Source organism: Salmo trutta, chromosome 2 (genome assembly GCF_901001165.1).
Source record: "Salmo trutta chromosome 2, fSalTru1.1, whole genome shotgun sequence".
NCBI classification, from domain to species: Eukaryota; Metazoa; Chordata; class Actinopteri; order Salmoniformes; family Salmonidae; genus Salmo; species Salmo trutta.
The window spans coordinates 18,719,979-18,747,547 of NC_042958.1; the positions used below are offsets into that span (position 1 = coordinate 18,719,979).

The 27,569-nt window shown below is 41.5% G+C and overlaps 2 protein-coding genes across 3 annotated transcripts; both read right to left on the reverse strand.

Annotated features, from left to right (window-relative positions):
• Positions 1–4,718: 4,718 nt before the first annotated feature.
• LOC115152728 (butyrophilin subfamily 3 member A1-like) lies at positions 4,719–23,211 on the reverse strand. 2 transcript variants are annotated; one of them, XM_029697490.1, is made up of 14 exons: positions 22,682–23,211; positions 21,503–21,631; positions 21,220–21,252; positions 20,969–21,019; positions 20,660–20,864; positions 19,547–19,636; positions 19,258–19,365; positions 18,671–18,760; positions 8,125–8,260; positions 7,922–8,047; positions 7,748–7,799; positions 7,599–7,625; positions 5,793–5,819; positions 4,719–5,663 (listed from the first exon to the last, which is right to left on the reverse strand). In XM_029697490.1, the coding sequence occupies exons 8-14, from the start codon at positions 18,757–18,759 to the stop codon at positions 5,017–5,019; spliced, it is 1,104 nt and encodes a 367-aa protein (XP_029553350.1). In that variant the 5' UTR covers position 18,760; positions 19,258–19,365; positions 19,547–19,636; positions 20,660–20,864; positions 20,969–21,019; positions 21,220–21,252; positions 21,503–21,631; positions 22,682–23,211; the 3' UTR covers positions 4,719–5,016. The 2 variants fall into 2 exon arrangements, with proteins under 2 accessions (XP_029553350.1, XP_029553359.1); XM_029697499.1 differs by lacking the exon at positions 22,682–23,211 and having other exon boundaries at positions 8,125–8,247; positions 21,503–21,826.
• A 1,066-nt stretch (positions 23,212–24,277) lies between these two features.
• LOC115152739 (mitochondrial import inner membrane translocase subunit Tim21) lies at positions 24,278–26,935 on the reverse strand. The gene is made up of 6 exons (XM_029697512.1): positions 26,384–26,935; positions 26,114–26,176; positions 25,908–26,005; positions 24,958–25,031; positions 24,711–24,816; positions 24,278–24,517 (listed from the first exon to the last, which is right to left on the reverse strand). Exons 1-6 carry the CDS (start codon positions 26,685–26,687, stop codon positions 24,425–24,427), a joined length of 738 nt encoding a protein of 245 aa, XP_029553372.1. The 5' UTR covers positions 26,688–26,935; the 3' UTR covers positions 24,278–24,424.
• Positions 26,936–27,569: the final 634 nt, after the last annotated feature.

Below are 27,569 nucleotides of genomic sequence, written 5' to 3' on the forward strand. Positions count from 1 at the left end.
CCTCCAACTGTTCAACAACATATTTTTTCAGCCTACCAACACTTGGCATGTGTCCAAACGTCTTATATGCCTACACGAACGCTCTCACAGCTCCCAACTTTAAATGTGTCAGGAGCTATTCATCAGACATCAGTAATACGATTCACATAACATCAGCATTAACTTGTTTAGCCATAATGTCTGCTCTTTCTGCTCTTCTGACACACAGGAAATCCAAACCACTCCTGATCACTCTGACCGACTCCACCTTTCCTAATGCATCCTTTACCATCTGCTTCTCCTTTTTGTAGTGGAGTAGACAGAGAACAGCAAGACGATTTTTCCAATCAGCGCTGGTCCCAGGTCACAAGTCATAGAAACAGAAAGCAGCTGCATGCTGCTAGGCGGACTGGAGTGTCTGCAAGAGGTTCGGAGCAGATTAACATAAGGAATAGCTTCGCCACACTGGTGCCTGATCTGCCTGCGCCTTCATCGCTGGGATTCTCTGTGTCTGCTACGGCTGTGCTGACTCCAACTACACTGACTCCAGCATCGGCTTCGTCATTGAGTTTGGCTCCTTTCCCTCTCACTGGATCTGACGAGGCACTGCCTGCTGTGGGAGGTCTGGACCTATTGCCTGGGAGCAGCGGGCGTATGCTATCCTGCTTCTCGTGTGCCCGTGAAAGGTTCAACGAATTGTGTGAGGGGTAGGAATGGGCGGATTTCTCTATTCCCTTCTCCGGACGTTGTATTGAGCAGTTCAATGGTGAGAAATGTCTCAGTCCCTGGAGCAAAAATGTTACGCTATCCAGGAGCACGAGTTCAGGACATAAATAAGCTGCTCTCAAACATTTTAAACCTGCATCAGGGAATTGAGTCTATCATAGTTCATGTGGAATTCAATGACATTATAAAGGGCAGGTCACAACAGCTGAAGATGGATTTTAAATAACTTATTTGGTCTCTGCTTGACACCAACAAACACCCCATAATATCTGGCCCTGTGCCCTCCCTAAATCGTGGCACTGAATGTTTCAGCAGGCTTTTGGCCCTCCAAAACTGGCTACAAGACTGTTGCAGCTCTGTGGGTGTAACAACTATTGAGAAACAAAGCTTGTTTTATAAGGAGGATGGGATCCACCCAAATTATGTGGGTTCCTGGATCCTTTCACAGTATTATAAGACTTAACAATGATCCAGCTCAGTTAATCTCTACCAATGTGTCGATGAGTTGTCATAATGCTTCAGCAAATGTACCTTATCCCAGTGGCATTGGAAGACACAATGTAAGTAACCTAATTATGTCCCTTGTCATGACGTGGCCCTGTCTGGGTACAGTGAGCACCATCCCCCTCTCTCTCTCACCACCTCTCTTTTCCCCCTACACCCAGGCTCTGTTATCACAGGTCATAAATTCATAGAGGAGTCTATCTCCTCATGGCCATGCAGTATATATAGAGAGAGTTTCACAGGAGAACAAAGGAACCTCTTCCACATCACAGAACTTGAGAACTGAAAAATGTCCATGTTTTGGAGAACGTGTACACGATCGGGGGAGAATCCAGCTACGACCGGTCCATTTCGTTTAATGTTTGTGAAACTCATGAGAGTTTATACAAGAGTCTCAGTTGTGAAGCTTGCATCTAATGTTGTATAAAATGAATGAGTAAAGATGAAACTATTTATGAAATTATGTAATGTGATTTTAAACTGTTTAATGAAGGAAACTCCAATTCCCTTTGGAGTTTAACTAAGTCATAGGCCTGCCCCATGAGCACAGACATTGATCTGGCATCATGGGACAGCCCTTTCCTATGGTTCTGGATATAACCCCCACCTTGGGAATTTCCCAGCAGACCAGTACCTCGATCACAGAGGGAGCTAAGGTTTGAGTAGAGACCAAGCTTACCTTGATTACAGAGAGGGCTAAGGTTTGAGTAGAGACCATGCATACCTCAGTACAAACTAGGGTTGTAATGGTTGTTGAAACTCTGAGACTATCGATTCCGACAGAATAAGAGCAAATCTTCGATACTAATTACTAGTCTGCAGCTAGAAATTATGTACCACTGAGACGCGAAGGCCGACAACCGCCGAAACATCTATGCTATAAGAACATTTCTGAATGTTACTCTGAAGTAACCATTCTAACCAAAGACTCCAGGGACGCAGAGAGGGGTGGATGAACTTCCAACAGAAAGGACGATTCCAACAGAGATCACGACGACACACTGAGCGTAAATATATATATATTGATTGCAATTATTCCCGAATGAGTGAGCGTTCATGTGCAAATGATTAGCATTTCAATGAATATAATTATCAAGTGTCTAGTGACTCATTTGCGTAATTCCTGCCTTTCTCAGTCTACACTCACTTCCCTTTTATCCACCAAGCCGTAATATTGGTTTATCCCACTAGGAAACCTCCCCTATCATTTCCTTGTAACCATATGTACTACTCTTTGTTTATGCTTTTCTGTGATTATTTGGTTAGTTAATAAATGATTGAGACAATTGATGTATGGAGGATTCATAGTGAAGACTGGGTTTGTGCAGATAACCAACAATTTACGACGTTTGGAATGAGACTAACGTGAGGTAAAGAATAATTCATTAATTAGAAGACTAATTGATCAGATATTAAAATATCTGAAAGTTATATTAGGAAAATTATAACTTTGTAATCTGAATATTTTCCTTGGTGCCCCGACTTCCTAGTTAATTACATTTACGTGATTCGTTTAATCACGTAATAATAATTACAGAGAATTGATTTGATAAAATATGTCTTCAGTTTAATGATGCCAAAGACACGACACCCTCTAACTGCCCTGAGTGCCTCTGCTGATCCTACAGCTATTGTATACAGCTATTGTACGCAGTAATCATGTAACTATGAAAAATAAATTACTGCCTCTGAGGCGGTGTACCCTAGTAGGAAGTCCACTGTGTGCAACTCACCATGCACTAACATAAGTAACATGAGCATGTCTACTTCGGCTAAGCTTCACAGTAAAGCAATGAAAACAATCAAGTATCCCAGAAAAGTGTTGAAAAATAGTCCACATTAACATATGTAGTTTAAGAAACAAGGATTGTGAAATCAATAATTTGCTATAAAGGATGACATTCATATTCTGACAATCTCTGAAACTCACTTAGATAATGTAGCAATACATGGTCTAACATCTACAGAATAGACAGAAATGCCAAAGGTGAAGGTGTTGCCATTTATATTCAGAACTACATTCCTGTAAAGCTTAGAGAAGATATGTTAAATACTATAATATGGCCACAGGTTCATCTGCCTCACCTACAGCCCATTCTGGTGGAAAGCCGCTATAGACAACCAAGTGCTAACAGTCAGTATCTGGATTACATGTGTGAAATGCTAATACAGTACATTGATAATGTATGTGATATCACCAAAGATGTATATTTTCTGGGTGATTTGAAAATTGACTGGCTTTCATCAGGTTGCCCACTCAAGAAAAAGCTTCAAACTGTAACTAGAAACCTGTAACCTGGTTCAGGTTAAAAGTCAACCTACCAGGGTTGTTACAAACAGCACAGGAATTAAATAATCAACATGTATTGATCACATCTTTAATTCTGAAGAAATTTGCTTTAAAGCAGTATCCAAATCCATTGGATGTAGTGATCGCAATACAGTAGCAATATCTAGGAAAACTAAAGTTCCAAAGTCTGGGTCTAATACAATATAGTGTATAAGAGGTCATACAATACGTTTTTTAAATGATTCCTATGTTGTTGATGTAAATATGTTTTGCTGGGCTGTGGTGTGTAATGAGGAGCAACCAGATGCTGCACTTGACCCATTTATGAAATTGCTTCTTCCAGTTACTAATAAGCATGCACCCATTAAGAAAATGACTGTAAAACTGTCAAATCCACGTGGATTGATGAAGAATTGAAAAATTGTATGGTTGAGAGGGATGAGGCAAAAGGAATGGTAAATAAGTCTGGCTGCACAACCGATTGGCAAACGTACAGCACATTGAGAAATCATGTGACTAAACTGAATAAAAATAAGAATAAACTATACTATGAAACAAAGATAAATTACGTAAAGAATGATAGTAAAAAGCTTTGGAGCACCTTAAATGACATTTTGGGCAAAAAGGCAAACTCAGCCCCTTACTTTTTTTCAATCTTTACTAATGACCTACCATTGGCCTTGTGTGTTTATGTAAAGTCAGTGTGTCTATGTATGCGGATGACTCAACACTATACACTTCAGCTACTACAGCAAGTGAAATCACTGCAACACTTAACAAAAAGCTGCAGTTAGTTTCAGAATTGTTGGAAAGGAATAAGTTAGTCCTAAATATTTTAAAAACTAAAAGCATTGTATTTGGGACAAATCATTCACTAAACCATAAACCTCAACTAAATCTTGTAATAAATAATGTGGAAATTGAGCAAGCTGAGGTGACTAAACTGCTTGGAGTAACCCTGGATTTTAAACTGTCATGGTCAAAACATGATAATACAACAGTAGCTAAGATGGGGGGAAGTGTGTCCATAATAAAGCGTTGCTCTGCCTTTTTAACTACACTATCAACAAGGCAGGTCCTAAAAGCTCTAGTTGTCGTCACACCTGGACTACTGTTCAGTTGTGTGGTCAGGTGCCACAAAAGAGAGGCCTTAGAAATGCCAATTGGCTCAGAACAGGGCAGCATAGCTGGCCCTTAAATGTACATGGAGAGCAAACATTAATAATATGCATGTAAAAAAACAGGGAGAGATACAGGGAGAGAGAGAGGCAGAGGTTGTCCAGATTGTTTCCAGATTTATTAGCTGCCAGTGGAGGGGAGGACCCCTTTTCCATCTGTTCGACCAGAAATCAAAGCTTTTGCTTATTCCTAATTTTAGAATGGAAAATAGTTGAAAACATTTATATATGCCTTCATTTTCAAAAAAATATAGGACTCTTAGGACACCAAATTGTGTTCCTATGAACTTCACATGTTGGTGCTCATGGGTCCTTTAACATGAAATGGCCCTATATATATCAATCAACCATTTTTATACACTGTATATACATAACTAGTTTTACCCTAGGCCTATATGGTTTTACCCATGGAGTTTCATCTAGTGGAGTACTAATGTGTGTCTCTAATGTGGCTGAAATCTCTCCGGTGTCACAATTTTGAGCTTTGTGTAGGCATCCAGACAGGCAAACACAGGAACGACCCCCCCCCCCCTTAAAGGTATCAGAGAAGGTGTAGATGTGAGACCTCTTCTCTACATCATAGAAAGACACCTGGCCCTCTTCATAATCCAGATAGATGCCCACCCAGTTGACACTTGGAAGCTTGATTGGTTGGTCATTGCAGGCAAAGAGCTGCCGGGACCCATTCTGGGTCCAATAACCCCAGAGTGTCCAGTAGCCCTTTGCTGGGGTTATCTCAAACCGATTCCTCCTGGAGGAAGTTACAGTGGTTAATCCCAATCTCCAGCTCCCTGTGGGGGTTGCTTCCACCTCCCAGTAGTGATGCCCTGAGGTGAAGAATCTGTCACCAAGCACGCAGTGCCATGAGTTAAAACGACAGGGGTGGTCTGTGACATTGGGCCTCTGGCTCCCTCTCGATACCTCAAGCTTGTCGTCTGAGAAAGCCAGCAAAGGGTGGCTAGTGTTGGGGTCCAGGCGGATAGGGACTGTGGAGATTGACAGAGAGAACAAGGGAGGCGTTTAAAATTGAAGCCTTAAGATTGTTTCTATCATGTTCTTATTCATGAGGTTAAAGACTGATATATTTCCCTGCACTTTATATGTTTGAATGTTACCTGAAACACTGAGAATCCATTGCCATGCTGAAAGAAAATAATGGAATAGGTGAATAGATTTTACACAGGACTTAAATTGAGTGAATTTCCAAGAAGCAATGGAGGCTGCCGAGGGGAGGGCGGCTCATAATAATGACTCGCACGGAGCAAATGGAATGGCATCCAACCATGTGTTGATAGTGCTAAATACGGCTGCTAAAATCCTGACTAGAACCCAAAAATGTTATCATATTACTCCAGAGCTAGCCTCCCTACACTGGCTTCCTGTTAAGGCAATGGCTGATTTCAAGGTTTTACTGCTAACCTACAAAGCATTACATGGGCTTGCTCCTACTTATCTTTCCGATTTGGTCCTGCCGTACATACCTACACGTACGCTACAGACACAAGACGCAGGCCTCCTAATTGTCCCTAGAATTTCTAAGCAAACAGCTGCAGGCAGGGCTTTTTCCTATAGAGCTCCATTTTTATGGAATGGTCTGCCTACCCATGTGAGAGACGCAGACTCGGACTCAACCTTTAAGTCTTTACTGAAGACTCATCTCTTCAGCAGATCCTATGATTGAGTGTTGTCTGGCCCAGGAGTGTGAAGGTGAATGGAAAGGCACTGGAGCAATGAACCGCCCTTGCTGTCTCTGCCTGGCCGGTTCCCCTGTCTCCACTGGGATTCTCTGTCTCTAACCCTATTACAGGGGCTGAGTCACTGGCTTACTGGTGCTCTCCATGCCGTCCCTAGGAGGGGTGCGTCACTTGAGTGGGTTGAGTCACTGACGTGGTCTTCCTGTCTGGGTTGGCGCCCCCCCTTGGGTTGTGCCGCGGCGGAGATCTTTATGGGCTATACTCGGCCTTGTCTCAAGATGGTAAGTTGGTGGTTGAAGATATCCCTCTAGTGGTGTGGGGGCTGTGCTTTGGCAAAGTGGATGGGGTGATATCCTGCCTGTTTGGCCCTGTCCGGGGGTATCCTCGGATGGGGCCACAGTGTCTCCTGACCCCTCCTGTCTCAGCCTCCAGTATTTATGCTGCAGTTTGTGTCGGGGGGCTAGGGTCAGTCTGTTATATCTGGAGTATTTCTCCTGTCTTATCCGGTGTCCTGTGTGAATTTAAGTATGTCCTCTCTAATTCTCTCTTTCTCTCTCTCGGAGGACCTACGCCCTAGGACCATGCCTCATGACTACCTGGCATGATGACTCCTTGCTGTACCCAGTCCACCTGGCCGTGCTGCTGCTCCAGTTTCAACAGTTCTGTCTGCGGCTATGGAACCCTGACCTGTTCACCGGATGTGCTACCTGTCCCGGACCTGCTGTTTTCAACTCTCTAGAGACAGCAGGAGTGGTAGAGGTACTCTCAATGATCGGCTATGAAAAGCCAACTGACATTTACTCCTGAGGTGCTGACCTGTTGCACCCTCAACAACTACTGTGATTATTATTTGACCATGCTGGTCATTTATGAACATTTGAACATCTTGGCCATGTTCTGTTATAATCTCCACCCTGCACAGCCAGAAGAGGACTGACCACCCCTCATTGCCTGGTTCCTCTATAGGTTTCTTCCTAGGTTTTGGACTTTCTAGGTAGTTTTTCCTAGCCACCGTGCTTCTACACCTGCATTGCTTGCTGTTTGGGGTTTAGGCTGGGTTTCTGTACAGCACTTTGAGATATCCGCTGATCTAAGAAGGGCTATATAAATACATTTGATTTGATTCCACTCCATTACCACGAGCCCAACCTCCCCAATTAAGGTTCCACCAAACTCCTGTGCAAAGAAGGTACTGAAATAACTTATTTTGTGAATAACTTTGCCCACCTGAATTGGGGATATATATGGAGTTTCCTAATTGGGAAGGAAAATAATAGTTTAGCACAACAATAAATAGGTGAAAACGTTTCAGTGAACATCAATCCTATTTATGAAAAATTCTAAGAGAAAGAGATGAAGGAATCATCAACATTTACCAGTCTTGCATGCCCTCTGTTTGGACGTTAACCACAGCACTGATATGTCCTCCTATGGAGACAGAATAAATATGATTTGTTGGACAGTAATATACACAGGAAGGAATACACACACTGGATTCCTCACTGCTGTTTCAATAGTCACCATGTTTGAAAAGTGTGGGCACTGCTCACCTCAGAGTCATGTGATAGTAGAGACCAAGCCACAAATTCCAACAATGGCAGAGCACTGGCCAGCCTTGACTCCTTCCCACTGGGGCGCAGGAGACTTTCAATGTCTTCATCTGACAGACAATTCACCTGCATTACAAAACAATGGGAGTACACACACATAAAAGATATAGTAGCACACACACACAAATAAATAATTGCCATACCTTTGAGACATTCTTCAGCTCTACTGCCCAGTCCAGGATCTTCTTCTCCAAACATCTATCTTCCCATGTGCCTTTCAAATCATCCAAATTTCCATCCTCTGTTTCCATGGCTCGCTTCGGGAACTGAGAGAATAAGCTTTGAACATCAGCCATGAACATCACAGAATTATACATACTGTATAGGTACGCCTTCGGGTAACTTGGGGGTTATTCGGGTGTCACTTATTAGATTTATTATAGATCTACAGTTAACTGCCAAAATAAAGGAAACACCAACATAAAGCATCTTAATAGGGCGTTCGGCCACCATGAGTCGCCAGAATAGCATCAATGCACCACGGCATACAGTTGAGGTCGGAAGTTTACATACACCTTAGCCAAATACACAATTCCTGACATTTAATCCCAGTAAAAATTCCCCGTCTTTGGCCAGTTAGGATCACCACATTATTTTATGAATGTGAAATGTCAGAATATTAGTAGAGAGAATGATTTATTTCAGCTTTGATTTCTTTCATCACATTCCCAGTGGGTCAGAAGTTTACATACACTCAATTAGTATTTGGTAGCATTGCCTTTAAATTGTTTAACTTGGGTCAAACATTTCAGGTAGCCTTCCACAAGCTTGCCACAATAAGTTGGGGGACTTTTGGCCCATTCCTTCTGACAGAACTGGTGTAACTGAGTCAGGTTTTTGGCCTCCTTGCTCGCACACACGTTTTCAGTTCTGCCCACACATTTTCTATAGGATTGAGGTCAGGGCTTTGTGATGGCCACTCCAATACCTTGACTTTGTTGTCCCTCTTACATCTACACGTTCCGCTAGCGGAACGATTGCTCCAATATCCAATGATGGGCGGGGCGCGAAATTCAAACTCCTCTAAATCCGAAAACTTACACTTTTCAAACATATGACTATTTTACAGCTATTTAAAGACAAGGCTCTCCTTTATCTAACCAAACTGTCCGATTTCAAAAAGGCTTTACAGCGAAAGCAAAACATTAGATTATGTCAGCAGAGTACCCAGCCAGAAATAATCACACAGCCATTTTTCAAGCTAGCATATCATGTCACATAAACCCAAACCATATCTAAATGCAGCACTAACCTTTGATGATCTTCATCAGATGACACTCCTAGGACATTGTGTTATACAATACATGCATGTCTGTTCAATCAAGTTCATATTTATATCAAAAAACAGCTTTTTACATTAGCATGTGACGTTCAGAACTAGCATTCCCACCGAACACTTCCGGTGATTTTACTAAATTACTCACGATAAACGTTCACAAAAAGCATAACAATTATTTTAAGAATTATAGATACAGAACTCCTCTATGCACTCGATATGTCCGATTTTAAAATAGCTTTTCGGATGAAGCACATTTTGCAATAATGTAAGTACATAGCCCGGCGTTACAGGGCTAGCTATTTAGACACCCTGCAAGTTTAGCCTTCACCAAAATCACATTTCCTATAAGAAAAATGTTCTTACCTTGCTTGTTCTTCATCAGAATACACTGCCAGGACTTCTACTTCAATAACAAATGTAGGTTTGGTCCCAAATAATCCATCGTTATATCCAAACAGCGACGTTTTGTTCGTGCGTTCTAGACACTATCCCAACGCTAAATCTCGGCCACGAGCATGACGCAAAATATGACAAAAAATTTCTAAATATTCCATTACCGTACTTCGAAGCATGTCAACCGCTGTTTAAAACCAATATTTATGCAATTTATCTCGTAGAGAAGCGATAATATTCCGACCGGGAATCTGCCTGTCTGTAAACTGAGGAAAAAACCGAAAGCCGGGGGCGGGGCGTGTCACGCGCCTAAGGCTTAGTCCATTGAGTGACCACTTAGCTTTTGCTCTCCTTTGTTTCAGCCAGGGCTTTGAATTACGTCATTCCTGTTTTTCCCGGGCTATGAGACCTCATTGGAGACGTGTGAAGTGTCACGTAAGAGCAGAGATCCTTTGTAAACGATAGAGATAATAAAGAAGGGCAAGAAATGTTCAGACAGGGTACTTCCTGAACAGAAGCATCTCAGGTTTTTGCCTGCCATAGGAGTTCTGTTATACTCACAGACACCATTCAAACAGTTTCAGAAACTTTGGAGTGTTTTCTCTCCAAAGCTAATAATTATATGCATATTCCAGTTTCTGGGCAGGACTAATAATCAGATTAAATCGGGTACGTTTTTTATCCAGCCGTGAAAATACTGCCCCCTAGCCATAACAGGTTAAGCCATTTGGAATACCCATTTGCGACCAAGCTTTAACTTCCTGACTGATGTCTTGAGATGTTACATCAATATATCCACATCATTTTCCTCCCTCTTGATGCCATCTATTTTGTGAAGTGCACCAGTCCCTCCTGCAGCAAAGCACCCCCACAACATGATGCTGCCACCCTCGAACTTCACGGTTGGGATGATGTTCTTCAGCTTGCAAGCCTCCCGCTTTTTCCTCCAAACAAAACGATGGTCAGTATGGCCACACAGTTCTATTTTTGTTTCATCAGACCAGAGGACATTTCTCCAAAAAGTGCAATCTTTGTCCCCATGTGCAGTTGCAAACCGTAGTCTGGCTTTTTTAATGGTGGTTTTGGAGCAGTGGCTTCTTCCTTGCTGAGCGGCCTTTCAGGTTATGTAGATATAGTTGTCGTTTTACTGTGGATATAGATACTTTTGTACCCGTTTCCTCCATCTTCACAAGGTCCTTTGCTGTTGTTCTGGGATTGATTTGCACTTTTCACACCAAAGTACGTTCATCTCTAGGAGGCAGAATGCGTCTCCTTCCTGAGCGATATGACGGCTGCGTGGTCCCATGGTGTTTATACTTGTGTAATATTGTATGTCCAGATGAACGTGGTACCTTCAGGCGTTTGGAAATTGCTCCCAAGGATGAACCAGACTTGTGGAAGTCAACCATTGTTTTTCTGAGGTCGTGGCTGATTTTGTTTGATTTTCCCATGATGTCAAGCAAAGAGGCACTGAGTTTGAAGGTAGGCCATGATATACATCCATGGGTGCACCTCCAATTTACTCAAATTATGTCAATTAGCCTATCAGAAGCTTCTAAAGCCATGACATCATTTTCTGGAATTTTCCAAGCTGTTTAAAGGCACAGTCAACTTAGTGTATGTAAACTTCTGACCCACTGGAATTGTGATACAGTGAATTATAAATGAAAAAAATCTGTCTATAAACAGTTGTTGGAAAAATTACTTGTGTCATGCACAAAGTAGATGTCCTAACCGACTTGTCAAAACTATAGTTTGTTAACAAGAAATTTGTGGAGTGGTTGAAAAACGAGTTTTAATGACTCCAATGTAAGTATATATAAACTTCAGACTTCAACTGTAGATTCTACAAGTGTCTGGGACTATATTGGAGGGACGAGACACCATTCTTCGATGAGAAATTCCATTATTTGGTGTTTTGTTGATGGTGGTGGAAAACTCTGTCTCAGGCACCGCTACAGAATCTCCCATAGGTGTTGAATTAGGTTGAGATCTGGTGACTGAGACACACACACACACACACACACACACACACACACACACACACACACACACACACACACACACACACACACACACACACACCCTTTACAGCTTTATTCTAAAATTGATTAAATAGTTTTCCCCCCCTCATCAATCTACACACAATACCCTATAATGACCAAGCAAAAACCATTTAGAAATTTTACCAAATGTATTTAAAATACCTTATTTACATAAGTATTCAGCCCCTTTGCTTGAGACTTGAAATTCAGCTCAGGTGCATCCTGTTTCCATTTATCGACCTAGAGATGTTTCTACAATTTTATTGGAGTCCACCTGTGATAAATTCAATTGATTAGACATGATTTGGAAAGGCACACACCTGTCTATATAAGGTCCCACAGTTGACAGTGTATGTCAGAGCAGAAACCAAGCCATTTGGTCAAAGGAATTGCCCATAGAGCTCCGAGACAGGATTGTATTCGAGGCACAGATCTGGAGAAGGGTACCAAAAAGTTTCTGCAGCATTGAAGGTCCCCAAGAACACAGTGGCCTCCATCATTCTTAAAATGGAAGAAGTTTGGAACCCATTATTAAGAATCTCCCTAGAGCTGGCAGCCTGGCCAAACTGGGCAATTGGGGGAGAAGGGCCTTGGTCAGGGAGGTAACCAAGAACCTGATGGTCACTCTGACAGAGCTCCAGAGTTCCTCTGTGGAGATGTGAGTACCTTCCAGAAGAACAATCAATCAAATTTCTAACAAATTTATTTATAAAGACCTTTTTACATCAGCCGATGTCACAAAGTGCTGGACAGAAACCCAGCCTAAAACCCCAAACAGCAAGCAATGCAGGTGTAGAAGCACGGCGGCTAAGAAAAACTCCCTAGAAAGGCCAGAACCTAGGAGGAAACCTAGAGAGGAAACAGGCTCGGAGGGGTGGCCAGTCCTCTTCTGGCTGTGCTGGGTGGAGATTATAACAGAACATGGCCAAGATGTTCAAACGTTCATAGATGACCAGCAGGGTCAGATAATAATAATCACAGTGGTTGTAGAGGGTGCAACAGGTCAGCACCTCAGAGTAAATGTCAGTTGGCTTTTCATAGCCGATCATTCAGAGTTAGAGACAGCAGGTGTGGTAGAGAGTCCAAAACAGCAGGTCCGGGACAAGGTAGCACGTCCAGTGAGCAGGTCAGGGTTCCATAGCCGCAGGCAGAACAGTTGAAACTGGAGCAGCAGCATGACCAGGTGGACTGGGGACAGCAAGAAGTCATCAGGCAGGTAGTCCTGAGGCATGGTCCTAGGGCTTAGGTCCTCCGAGAGAAGAGAGAGAGAATTAGAGGGAGCATACTTAAATTCACACAGGACAGCAAATTAGACATGAGAAATACTCCAGATATAGCAGACTATCCCTAGCCCCCCGACACAAACTATTGCGGCATAAATACTGGAGGCTGAGACAGGAGCGGTCGGGAGACACTGTGGCCCTGTCTGACGATACCCCCGGACAGGGCCAAACAGGCATGAATATAAACCAACCCACTCTGCCAAGGCACAGCCCCCACACCACTAGAGGGATATCTTCAACCACCAACCTACTACCCTGAGACAAGGTCGAGTATAGCCCACGAAGACCTCCCCCACGGCACAAACCCGAGGGGGGCGCCAACCAGGACAGGAAGATCACGTCAGTGACTCAACCCACTCAAGTGACGCACCCCTCCTAGGGACGGCATGGAAGAGCACCAGTAAGCCAGTGACTCAGTCCCCGTAACAGGGTTAGAGGCAGAGAATCCCAGTGGAGAGAGGGGAACAGGCCTGGCAGACAGTAAGGGCGGTTCGTCACTCCAGTGCCTTTCCATTCATCTTCACACCCCTGGGCCAGACTACACTCAATCATAGGACCTACTGAAAAGATGAGTCTTCAATAAAGACTTAAAGGTCGAGACCAAGTCTGCGTCTCTCACATGGATTGGCAGACCTTTCCATTAAAATGGAGCTCTATAGGAGAAAGACCTGCCTCCAGCTGTTTGCTTAGAAATTCTAGGGACAATTAGGAGGCCTGCGTCTTCTGACCGTAGCGTACGTGTAGGTATGTACGGCAGGACCAAATTGAAAAGATAAGTAGCAGTAAGCCCATGTAATGCTTTGTAGGTTAGCAGTAAAACCTTGAAAATCAGACATAGCCTTAACAGGCAGCCAGTGTAGAGAAGCTAGCAAGTAATAATATCACATTTTCTGGTTCTAGTCAAGATTCTAGCAGCCGTGTTTAGCACTAACTGAAGTTTATTTTAGTGCTTTATCCAGGTAGCAGGAAAGAAGAGTATTGCAGAAGTCTAATCTAGAAGTGACAAAAGCATGGATGAATTTTTCTGCATCATTTGACAGAAAGGTTCTGATTTTTGCAATGTCACGAAGATGGAAAAAAGCTGTCCTTGAAATATTATTGATATGTTCGTCAAAGGAGAGATCAGGGTCCAGAGTAACGCCGAGGTTATTCACAGTTTTATTTGAGACGACTGTACAACCACCAAGATTAATTGTCAGAGCCAACAGATCATCTTTGTTTCTTGGGACCTAGAACTAACCTCTGTTTTGTCCGAGTATAAAAGTAAAACATTTGCCGCCATCCACTTCCTTAGGTCTGAAACAGGCTTCCAGGGAGGGCAATTTTGGGGCTTCACCATGTTTCATCGAAATGTACAGCGGTGTATCGTCCGCATAGCAGTGAAAGTTGTCATTCGGAAACATAATGTTATCACCAAGAGGAAAAATATATAGTGAAAACAATAGTGGTCCTAAAACGGAACCTTGAGGAACGCAAATTTACAGTTGATTTGTCAGAAGACAAACCATCCACAGAGACAAGCTGATATCTTTCCGACAGATAAGATCTAAACCAGGCCAGAACTTGTCCGTGTAGACCAATTTGGGTTTCCAATCTCTCCAAAAGAATGTGGTGATCGATGGTATCAAAAGCAGCACTAAGGTCTAGGAGCACGAGGACAGACGCAGAGCCTCGGTCTGACACTATTAAAAGGTCATTTACCACCTTCACAAGTGCAGTCTCAGTGCTATGATGGGGTCTAAAACCAGACTGAAGCATTTCGTATACATTGTTTGTCTTCAGGAAGGCAATGAGTTGCTGCGCAACAGCTTTTTCTAAAATCTTTGAGAGGAATGAGAGATTCGATATAGGCCAATAGTTTTTCATATTTTCTGGGTCAAGGTTTGGCTTTTTCAAGAGAGGATTTATTACTGTCACTTTTAGTTAGTTTAGTACACATCTGGTGGATAGAGCGCCGTTTATTATGTTCAACATAGGAGGGCCAAGCACAGGAAGCAGCTCTTTCAGTAGTTTAGTTGGAATAGGGTCCAGTATGCAGCTTGAAGGTTTAGAGGCCATGATTATTTTCATCATTGTGTCAAGAGATATAGTACTAAAACACTTGAGTGTCTCCCTTGATCCTAGGTCCTGGCAGAGTTGTGCAGACTCAAGACAACTGAGCTTCAGAGGAATACTCAGATTTAAAGAGGAGTCCGTAATTTGCTTTCTAATGATCATGATCTTTTCATCACATAATTTCATGAATTTATCACTGCTGAAGTGAAAGCCATCCTCTCTTGGGGAATGCTGCTTTTTAGATAGCTTTGCGACAGTATCAAAAATACATTTTGGATTGTTCTTATTCTCCTCAAATAAGATGGAAAAATAGGATGATCGAGCAGCAGTGAGGGCTCATCGATACTGCATGGTACTGTCTTTCCAAGCTAGCCGGAAGACTTCCAGTTTGGTGTTGCGCCATTTCCGTTCCAATTTTCTGGAAGCTTGCTTCAGGGCTCGGGTATTTTCTGTATACCAGGGAGCTAGTTTCCAATGGACAAATGTTTTTTGTTTTTAGGGGTGCAACTGCATCTCGGTTATTACGCAAGGTTAAATTGAGTTCCTCAGTTAGGTGGTTAACTGATTTTTGTACTCTGATGTCCTTGGATAGGTGGAGGGAGTCTGGAAGGGCATCTAGGAATCTTTGCGTTGTCTGAGAATTTATAACACGCCTTTTGATGATCCTTGGTTGGGGTCTGAGCAGATTATTTGTTGCGATTGCAAACGTAATAAAATGGTGGTCCGATAGTCCAAGATTATGAGGTCAAACATTAAGATCCGCAATATTTATTCCACGAGACAAAACTAGGTCCAGAGTATGACTGTGGCAGTGAGTAGGTCCAGAGACATGTTGGACAAAACCCACTGAGTCGATGGCTCCAAAAGCCTTTTGGAGTGGGTCTGTGGCCTTTTCCATGTGAATATTAAAGTCACCACAAATTTGAATATTATCTGCCATGACTACAAGGTCCAATAGAAATTCAGGGAACTCAGTGAGGAACACTGTATACAGCCCAGGAGGCCTATAAACAGTAGCTATAAAAAGTGATCGAGTAGGCTGCATAGATTTCATGACTAGAAGCTCAAAAGACGAAAACGCAGTCACTTTTTTTTGTAAATTGAAATTTGCTATCGTAAATGTTAGCAACACCTCCGCCTTTGCGGGATATGATCACTAGTGTAACCAGGAGGAGAGGCTTTATGTAACACAGTAAATGAATCAGTCAGGCCAATCACAGCAAGATTATGATCATTGATCATTGACTGTAACTGCCTTGGAAGTGAGGGATCTAACATTAAGTTGCCCTATTTTGAGATATCACAATCTCTTTCAATAATGACAGGAATGGAGGAGGTCTTTATTCCAGTGAGATTGCTAAGGCGAACACTGCCATGTTTAGTTTTGCCCAACCTAGATCGAGGCACAGACACGGTCTCAATGGGGATAGCTGAGCTGACTACACTGACTATGCTAGTGGCAGACTCCACTAAGCTGGCAGGGTGGCTAACAGGCTGCAGCCTGCCTGTATCTTATCTCATTGTGGAGCTAGAGGAGTTAGAGCCCTGTCTATGTTCATAGATAAGATGAGAGCACTCCTCCAGCTAGGATGGAGTCCAGCTAGGATGGAGTCCAGGCTTGGTCCTGTTTGTGGGTGAGTCCCAGAAAGAGGGACAATTATCTAATAATTCTATATTTTGGGAGGGGCAGAAAACAGTTTTCAACCAGCGATTGTGTCGTGAGACTCTGCTCTAGAGCTCATCACTCCCCCTAACTGGGAGGGGACCAGAGTCAATTACTCGATGCCGACATCTTTCTAGCTGATTTACACACTGAAGCTATATTGCGCTTGGTGACCTCTGACTGTTTCATCCTAACATTGTTGGTGCCGACGTTGATAACAATATCCCTATACTCTCTACACTCACCAGTTTTAGCCTTAGCCAGCACCATCTTCAGAATAGCCTCAACGTCGGTAGCCCTGCCCCATGGTAAACAGTGTATGATCGCTGGATGATTATTTTTAAGTCTAATGGAGTCGCCAATGATGTGTTCAATTTGTCAGAGCTAATGGTGGGAGGCTTCGGCGTCTCAGACCCCGTAACGGGTGGAGGACAGACCAGAGAAGACTGACTCGTTGCTTAATGGGGAGAACCGGTTGAAAGTTTCTGTCGACTGAATGAGCGACACCGGTTGAGCATTCCTACAGCATTTCCTTCCAGAAGCCATGAGAAAATTGTCCGGCTGCGGGGACTGTGCGAGGGGATTTATACTAGTATCTGTATTTACTGTTGGTACAGACGCCGTTTCATCCCTTCCTATACTTAAAATTACCCTTGCCTAACGTTTGCGTCTGAAGCTAGACTTGCAGCACGGCTATCCTCGTTCTCCTGTATATTACCAGTACAGTGATTGCAATTAGAAGGCATGATGTTAATGTTACTACTTAGCGTCGACTAGCAGAGGTCGTGTAGAACCATGTCCAGATAAAGCGTCCAGGGTGAAAAAGTTACGAAAAATATAAAACAGTAATTAAAAAAGGTAAAAACTGTAAAGTTGGCAGGTAGCAAAGAAACGTTAGCAACAAACTGCACAGCAGCACAACCATCTCTGCAGCACTCCACCAATCAGGCCTTTATGGTAGAGTAGCCAGACGGGAGCCACTCCTCAGGACAGCCTGCTTGGAGTTTTCCTAAAGGAACCCAAAGGGCTCATACCTTGAGAAACCAGATTCTCTGGTCTGATGAAACCAAGATTGAACTCTTTGGCCTGAATGCCAAGCGTCACGTCTGGAGGAAACCTGGCACCATCACTATGGTGAAGCATTGTGGTGGCAGCATCATGCTGTGGATATGTTTTTCAGCGGCAGAGACTGGGAGACTAGTCAGGATCGAGGCAAAGATGAACGGAGCAAAGTACAGAGAGATCCTTGATGAAAACCTGCTCCAGAACATCAGACTGGGGTGAAGGTTCACCTTCCAACAGGACAACAACCCTAAGCACACAGCCAGGACAACGCAGGATTGGCTTCGGGACAAGTCTTTGAATGTCCTTGAGTGGCTCAGCCAGAGCCCGGACTTGAACCCGATCGAACATCTCTGGAGAGACCTGAAAATAGCTGTGCAGCAAAGCTCCCCATCCATCCTGACAGAGCTTGAGAGGATCTGCAGAGAAGAATGGGAGAAACTCCCTAAATGCAGGTGTGCCAAGCTTGTAGCGTCATAGCCAAGAACACTCAAGGCTGTAATCACTGCCAAAGGCGCTTCAACAAAGTACTGAGTCTGAATAATTTTGTAAATGTGATATTTCAGTTCTTTTAAAACCTGTTTTTGCTTTGTCATTGTGGAGTATTGTGTGTAGATTGATGACAAAAAACAAACAATTGAATTCATATTAGAATAAGGCTGTAACGTAACAAAATGTGGGAAAAGTCAAGGGGTCTGAATACTTTCCAAATGCACTGTACTTTGTATCCATCATTTACTCATGTGTTTCCTTTATTTTGGCAGTTACCTGTATATTAAATGAGATATGAGGTCAAGATGTAAAGCAGACCCAAATCTATAACAGCAATTGAGTAAATACTAAATGAACTGGGAGTCAAAGACAATGAATGATCTCCTTTGGAAGTGTGGTATGTTAAAGCTTGCATACTGGTTCAACTCCTTGGATAAATTTAGGATGAGACTCCTGCTGCTCGGTGGTGGAGTTTTCAGCTTTTTCCAATTTTCTTTTCTGGACATGCTGCAAGCAAGGTAGAGAAGCCATTGTCATATAATCTGTTCCTATAATCACTGGTAACAATCTACGTGCTTCATCAAATATGATTGCATCTGTTATGTTAACGTTTGATGGTAAAGTTCTGCTTGTTCAGTTATCCAAAATTGTTAATTGTCTACCTTGGATTTTGGCTTGTATTTCAACGTTTCTTAAATTTGGAACCCAGAATTAAATTGCATGTGCATTCTGCTAGCTTATTTAGAGGGTCATTTAACCAAAAAAAACACATCGTTTTTGTCTGATCTAAATTTCAAATATTTTGCAGGCTCGGAGTGGTGTGCTCCTTTCTGTTGAATGAACAGGGCCATGTAAAATGTTTGACCACCTGACCCATGACACAAACCTTATACTACAGGGACTTTCTCAGCAATCATGATGTAATTACATAAACACAGGTGCATGGCCACTAAGGTTTAATCAGTTATTTCCTTCTGTTGTAACTGCCCAGTTAGCCTGCTCACCCGGGTTAGTTGGTTCAGCTCCTTGGACCACTTCAGAATGAGACTCCTACTGCTATCTAAGCTAAGTGATGCAGTTACCTCTTCTTTCACCTCTCTCTTCTGAGCATGCTGCAAGGAAGGAAGGACAGCCATGGCCATATCATCTGTGATAACAGTTTTGATGAGGAGGTGTGTATTTTAATATGTCAAAGTTTGTCGATGCACAGCTTCTTGACTTAGTATTTTTTGTTGTTGATATAATGAATGACTGGGACAGTGTGTGTATGTGTGATTGTGAATGATGCCATACCTTATTGATATCCTTCACCTCCTTGGCCAGTTATTTGATGAGCTGAAAACATGCTCCACAGTCCACAGTTAGGTTAGTCTGACGGAAAGACTAACACAACCAGGCAAGTTAACATTTAACAGAGCTTGTTGTCATCCACTGACATAATCATGTTTGAATTGGTGGATATTGATGCCCTTTAAACCACTCTAATACAACTGAACCTTGATCTCCAGTCTTCCTGGCACAGTGAAGACAAGACTATGGAGTGTAGCAACGCAAGACTAAAATACATACAGTATCAATGATATATAGTATAATTTCCAATGGAAACCATTTAGCGTCTACACTTCTGCTCACCTATAGGCTGTGACCTATTATCCTTTCACATGATTGAGGGTGCATAGATTTTCTAGGATCTTTAAGCCTTGAGACAATTGAGACATGGGCAAGACAAAATATTTAAGTGCCTTTGAACTGTGTTTGGTAGTAGGTGCCAGGCTCCCTGGTATGTGGCAAAAACTTTTTGTTACACATTCAACAGTTTCCCATGTATATCAAGAATGGTCCACCACCCAAAGGACATCCAGGCAACTTGGCACAACTATTGGAAGCATTGGAGTCAACATGGGACAGCATCCCCATGGAACGCTTTCGACACCTTGTAGAGTCCCTGCTCCGATGAATTTAGGCTGTTCTAAGGGCAAAAGGGGGGTGCAACTCAATATTAGGAAGGGGCTACTAATGTTTTGTATACTCAGTGTATATGGTAACTGCTAACATGCTAGTAGATACCATATACTTCCAGACATTGTGCTAATGCTAATTAGCATTGGATCACAAAACTACCTCTAACTTCCTTCATACTGGATACAGAGACATGCAAATGGTATCCATGAGTTCATTGCCATAATTGGAACCCTTAATGTGTGTTAGTGTGTTCGGGGGCAGGGTTAGAACCCACCTGCACATAACCCCAATGAGAGAGAAAGAGAGAGAAAGCATACAGTAACCACTGACAGAAGAAAATGAAATACAAACAAACCTGAGGTGGGCAGGCCAGAAGGGTGAATAGCACGGCACAGATGCAAAACAGTTTGTCATGAGAAACTTTTACGTGGACGATGGACTTACCTCATATCCCAGAGACGAAGAAGCAGTTGACCTCTTGAAAAGAACCAAATAAATGTCAGCCGAGTCAAGCGTGAGGCTGCACAAGATAGCCTCCAATAGCAGCAAAGTCATGGAAGCATTTCTTCCAGAGAATCGCCTTAAAGATCTCAAAGATCTATGGGTAGATCCAATACCTCTTCAGTAAAGTTAAGGCATCAATTGGAATCTGGAAAAAGACAGCTTCACCATATAAAACAAACCATATAATTCAAACCAGGAATGAAGAAAAGAGGCACAACTCTGAGCTACGGAGGTATGGTTAAAACTCACAGATGTTTTCTTGAAACTACTTGTCGGGATACCCATTGATGAGCTGGAGTTCTATGAATAGGAGAATGGAAAGAGGGGGGGGGGGGGTCATGCCATTTATTTATTTAATCAATCAATTTCTGTAAATGTACCAGATCCAACCAGTTAGTTTCCATCTAGTCATTGGACGAAGAGTTGGAGGGATATTCTTCAACATTTATCAGATATTATTCAATGCCCTTTTCACGACATGCAGTTTACGTGGAACATACCTGTGACATTAGATACGTTCTACTCCTACATGGCTATGAGGAGGAGAGAGAGAAGGAAGGGGGTCAAATCAGTTAGAAATAAAAGACAAGTAAAACAATTAAAATAGTTTATTAAAAAAATATTAATATAAATGTAAAAAGATTTAAAAGAGACTGTGGTCAATATCTAAATGAAAAAGAACCTTTTCAGAATGTTTGTTTGTTTAGTAATTTTGTAGCAAAATATATTCAATGAAGAAGAGAGTTGATTTTAAAGCAATGAATGTTTTGAAAAATGATTCACTTTGGCAGTTGTTTTGACAATTCGTTTTCTTGTTCATATTACTTTGTGAGTGCCATCATTTGTTATAGGACTTCCCTGCAAAACAAACCCTTTCTGAAGAAGAAGACATCCTGTGTGCCATTGCAAAGCCTATGATGAAGGGGAGAGGGAGAGAGAGAATAGATCTGCCAGTGTGCATACTTTGCAAAGATACAATCTAAACACTTCCTTGTCATCACCAAGTGTGCATAGGAACAAAGATAAAAAATAAGTAAAGCAACACCTCACAGCACAGCACAAATTGTATTTGTCACATGCACTGAATACAACAGGTGTGGACCTTACAGTGATATGCTTATATACAAGCTCTTAACCAACAATGCTTTAAGAAGTTAAAATAAAAACAAATGAAAAATAGAAAATAAAAGTAACAAATAATTAAACAGCAGCAGTAAAATAACAAGCGAGGCTATATACTGGGTGTACCGGTACAGAGATGAAATATATGGTGGCACCGGCTAGTGGAGGTAATTGAGGTAATATGTACATGTAGGTACAGTTAAAGTGACTATGCATAGATTATAAACATCGCCTCTCCCCCATGTGACCTACTTGTTGTGTGCATGTACCGACATGTATTAATGTATGTCAATTGTAAAGTATTTTCTGTGTATTGTCTTCTTCGTAATATGTCGAACCCCAGTAAGACTAGTTGTCGCCATTGGCGTTGGCTAATGGGGATCCTAATAAATCAAATCAAAAGATCAATTCTAAACACTTCCTCTTTGTCAAATTGGTCCAATGATGTGTGTGGCATAGTAGCCAACTCGTCTATCATTGGCATGTACTGTATTTATAGCGTTACAAGACATTTCCAAAACTAATAACAATTACAGTAAAAATATGAAATTTCAGCTGATTTGTTTTGATTGACAACGACAGCCTACTTTGAGTCGGTTTGAGTCAAGGTCTTAGATTCATGTAAAATAAAATGTAGGCAATAACGCACATTGCACAACTGACAGTCATTTAGAAGAAAACGAATAGTCTTAATGATCAGAAGAAGTAGCATTATGGTAGTTGGTTTGACAATTGCTTAGACTATGTCAATGTTGTATGCCTTTCTTTTGCAGATGTTTAGCCTATTTTTTGAGTGTATGCTAACTATAACAATTTTGAAAGAGTATAAAAAGTACCTACCTGCGTCTGTCTCTCACCTGTTGTTTAACTTCTGTTCTTGATATGCTTACTTCTAGTCATAACTGGTCTTGGACCGATTTACCAAAATTGTATGGGGCTATATCCCCGGGATTGTTCCATGTATTTCCCAATGATCAACCTACAAACTACAAATAAGTGTCGTAGGGAATGAACCGAGAAGCTCCTGAATTTACAGTGCTAAAAAGAACGGTGGGAGGGGGTCAAAGGTTTGACTTTGAATTGACAAACCTTACCTTGAATAACCCTTTTAAAGGGTTCTTCAAATAACTTAAGGGTTCCCCCAGTTTCAATTTGAAGAACCCCTAGAGGATACTCCAGGAACCTTTTCTTGTTTTCTTTAATTTCGAGTCTCATAGCAAATGGTCTGAATATATATGTAAATAAGGTAAATGTTTTTTCATATTTAATACATTTGCAAAAATTTAAAAATAAACTTTTCTTCATCATGGGGTATTTTGTGTAGGTTGCTGAGGAATTATTTTTATTTAATACATTTTAGAATAACGCTATAACGTAACAAAATGTGGAAAAAGTCAAGGGGTCTGAATACTTTCCAAAGGCACTGTACTCCGTCAGTCATAGGATGATGTTTACACTAATTTCATCAGGTCTGAGTCAACATTTGCATACGTAATATTGGGTATGCTATAATATCCTATCAAATATTGCCATAATGAAAAAAATCTATACTGTCCATAACAATGGAGGCTGCCGAGGGGCGAAAGGCTCATTATGTCTGGAACGGAGCGAATGGAATCAAACATGAAAACCATGTGTTGATACCATTCCACCTATTCCGCTCCTGCCATTACCATGAGCCCGTTCTCCCAAATTAAGGTGCCACCAACCTCCTGTGTTCCATTAGTACCAACAAATGTTTTCTAAAATGTATTTCCAATAAGTTCAGGGTGGGATAGAACATTTGCAGTGTGACAGAATTTGTCTAACTTCGCATGGCCAGTGAATCCTTTATCATTGGGGGTTTAATCAAGTCACATTCTTTTTTTGTATTTCCACATACTCATAAAACAATTCTGTTGATTCGCTCTCAAAATACAGGTGTCTTAGTTAATTCAAAATCTTTAACATTTATCCATATCTCAAATCAGTGTAGTAGATTCATGAACAAAGACATTGAACATTTTCACTGTCAATACACATAACATCTCTGCATCAGATGCTTTTCTTTAACAGCAATACGTTTCTGTGATTTCGCAATAAAAGTAAACCATTCTTTAGAGAAGCCGTTTATCCTATGGAGCATTAAAACGGCATAGCTTCCAATCATTGCTAATTTAAAACACCAGTCATTGGCATTCAGAAGGGAACAGCCACGTCAAAAAGAGATCATCCTTCACCCTCACTAACTCAGTTCTCAAAAATAAAGAAATTGTCCTCAGAAAAGTCAGCAATGGCAGTAGTGATCTGTTTTGCTTACCATCAATCATTGTTTGACTCCATTTTCTAAATCACCCAACAAATCTGTGCAAGTGTCGAACACTGAAACTCAGACTAAACAACAAGATATAGGAACTTGGTTCCATCAATAATTATTATTGGGTTTAACCACCGATAGACTGTATAAAACTTTATTGGCATTTGTTGAAAAACTTTTTGAAACAAACAAGTTCATCAACAAAGTGATGCATTGCCTACATAATCTGAGTGATGCTAGACAGCTGCAGCACCTCTTCAGACCGGGTCAGAGAATCAGTCCCCATCTTATCTGTTATCCTCAATGACAATGGTTCTCCTGGGGTAAGTGTCTACTTCCACAAAGATGTAGCGGAACTCTAACTTTCCAGTTTCAGGGTTCTGTTGAAAGAGTTAAAACATGTTCACCTTATATCACAACAAAAAGAGACGTTTATGCCAATATTTATTCTCTAATTAATGGAGAATCTTGTTTCTGACATCAATAAAATAATGTCTCTAAATGCTATAGCGTTTATGTCAATCAAGCAGATAAATTGCACATAAAATAATATGGCTAGGGAATATGTCTAACCTCTTTAGATTCTGTGTGCACAGTTCCCTGCCGGCCTGGTTCTTCTCCCTGGATGTAGAACTTCAGTCTCATGTGCTTCAGTCCATCCTTCATGTACTCCACATGACTGTGGGGGAAAAAAATAACATAATAAACATGCTAGTAATCACACTGATGTAAATCACAGTCTGTTTAATGCAGTGATATTGTATTCCTATCACAGTGTATAAAGAAAGACCATCATGGTAAAAAGAAACGTTGATCTCACCTGATTTTCTGTCTTCTACCTCGGCGGGATGTTTCACCGAAGCACTTGATTGGCTCCCCGAACACTCCAATCACCTGTGGTTTTACAAAGAGGAAGGAAGAGAACAATCAGCTTTACACCCTGGGGTCGAATTAGATTTCAGAAATCAGCCTTTTCTAAACGCAGACCATCAAAAATCTGTTTTAAACCATTTCACCTGTGTTTTATATTGAACTTCGACAGTGTTTTTTTGGCATCAATCTTCCCACAAAATGCATTAACGCAACATATTTGGCAGAATTTTTTTCCATCAGATGACAGACGTGAAACGCTATTTGGCAAGCAGCCACACATAAGTAAATTAGCTTACAATGAAAAAGCAAGATATTTTGTTTTAGCAATATTTATAATATATACCATAGAAAGAATGTAGCCAGCTACATTTCCTAATGTTTTGCTTGAAGTAAATCTTGGATTTTACTTTGATACCAGAGAAAAACTACACCAGAGGAAAGTACAGGAGAAAAGTAGACTACACATCCATCAGTCAGAGTGCTGTCTGGTGATCCAATGATGTGAGCAAATATATTGTTTACCTGAAGCACAAAATGTGTCCTTTTACATTCATGATTTGTAGCGAACCCTGACTGAAGCCGAGCAGAATTTACAATGAGAAGCATTTTAGATCTGCCTTTTATCTTTCCCTTTCTGTGTGAAAAATGCAGAATCCCGTGTTAACGCGACCCCTGACATCACATTGTTTTTATCAATCCTGTGTTTTCAGAGAGGTGCAGATGCAGGGAAAGAGACGAGCCAATGAGACGTAGATGGTCAATGTCTTAACTCAGTTCTCTCGTATGAGAAACACATTCCTGCAAAAGGCAAATACATAAATGAACTGAACTCAACTGAGATGCAGACTAAGAGTAGATTGTCTTGTTGATGTTATGTTTCTGTGCTTGTTATCTCACCTCTGGGTGTAACCTGGTTTTGTTGAATGCTTTGCTGTAGACCTTGTTGGGGCTGGAGGAGGAAAACAGCTCCTGGAACACCACATACAACAAGCCACCTGAGAGCAAAACACAGAGGTGTCAATAGGTTGGGGCAACACTGGCTTTTAATCAGATTACATCAATTGATCTTTCAATATCATATTCTGGAAGTGAAAAAAAATCACCTGTTACTCCAAGTCCAATCAGCACCACTATGAGGTAGGTAAAGTCTTTGCCAGCTTCCTTTACTGTTGTGAGGGAGAGAACTCTGATTATGGTATACCCTTCTAGTTCTAAACTCTTTGATAGCTGGAGAAAAGGATGCCATTATGCCAATGTCAAAACTTTCAATAGTTTAGTCTCTTTCATTCTCACTGTGCAAGAAGTGTGATTAACAAGGCAAAATCCATATGGGCTCCGATTGAATAGCAATACATTGTGTTCAACAGGCTTACCTTTATGTGCAGTAGAAGGTCCTTGCCTCGGTACTGACACCTGTCCACCATCCTTCTCTTCTCCTTTACTCCTCAATCTTGTGTCGACAGAAATGCTTCGACTCCGTGTACAAAATATATCACTCACAATAGGTGAGCGATTTGCAGTCCTATAGAAATTGAATCTGGATGTTGCAGTAGACGGTTTCTGAAGGTGCAAATTGTTCTGCATGCGTTTACATATTCGCAGAACGGATTGCGTTGACAGTGTTTGATATTGGTGCAAATTGCGCTTCACAACTTTCAGTATGAAAGAATACACCATGTTGTCCTCTATTCACGTTGACTTGCTAGCTACTTCAGATATAAAAAAACGCACGCTGTGTCTTGCCCCTATTTCGCAAACTTTCCCAGTATTAATTAACTGTTTCTAAAGTCGAACCATTATACGATATAAATGACCTAATTGCACCACAATTCAATATATACTTCAATAAGTACTTGCAAGACTGTCAGCGTTGAGTTGGGGAGCTTGCTGTTGAACCTCCGGCGCATGCATGTCGTCGTCACTGTACAAGCGCGAAGAATCGTGGGAGAGTGAGTTTTCTTGGAAGAGTCATTGGCAGTGTAAGTCCATGGCAGGTCCCAGTGGATGAAATCAAAGAGAATTCTGTCTTTGATAAAATAGACATCACAGCAATATCACAGATTTTAAAACATGTATATTTTAAACATATATTCTCTTTGGCAATATACTCACGTATTCTAGACTAGTAGGGTAAGCTACAGCACTTAGGCTACAACATTATAACAAGGGACAGGTTTGGGTAGGTTACTTTCTAAATGTAATCCGTTACAGTTACTACTTACCTGTCCAGAATTGTAATCAGTAACTTCACTTTTGGATTACTTCCCTTAAGAGGCATTAGAAGAAGACAAAAAGAATCCATCAAACGCATTGGTGTGTCATCATAGTGGTCTCTGACTTGTGGTCTGACTCGCTCAGCTGGAGCAAACTTAAACTTTCGCCTTTTTTCAATGCTGAATTGAATGTCATTGAAAAAAACAGAATGGTGTTATAAAACATTTCCCCAAACATCCGTTCTAAATGTCAAAATAATCCAAGAAGTAATCATCTAGTTTTTCAAAAGTATCCGTCATCTGATTACAATATTTTTGCTGGTAACGTAACTGATTACAGTTTGTT

Excerpts from the sequence above, each read along its gene's own strand:
- LOC115152728 (XM_029697490.1), bottom strand. The coding sequence starts at position 18,759 with ATGTCCAGAAAAGAAAATTGGAAAAAGCTGAAAACTCCACCACCGAGC. Across the intron at positions 8,261-18,670 it reads TTATCCAAGGAGTTGAACCA|CTTATTCTCTCAGTTCCCGA; the intron begins GTATGCAAGCTT and ends TGATGTTCAAAG. Across the intron at positions 7,626-7,747 it reads ACAGAGGGCATGCAAGACTG|GAAACTCCATATATATCCCC; the intron begins GTAAATGTTGAT and ends CTTCCCAATTAG.
- LOC115152739 (XM_029697512.1), bottom strand. The coding sequence starts at position 26,687 with ATGGTGTATTCTTTCATACTGAAAGTTGTGAAGCGCAATTTGCACCAA. Across the intron at positions 26,006-26,113 it reads GATTGGACTTGGAGTAACAG|GTGGCTTGTTGTATGTGGTG; the intron begins GTGATTTTTTTT and ends TTTTGCTCTCAG. Across the intron at positions 25,032-25,907 it reads AAACCAGGTTACACCCAGAG|GTGATTGGAGTGTTCGGGGA; the intron begins GTGAGATAACAA and ends GTAAAACCACAG.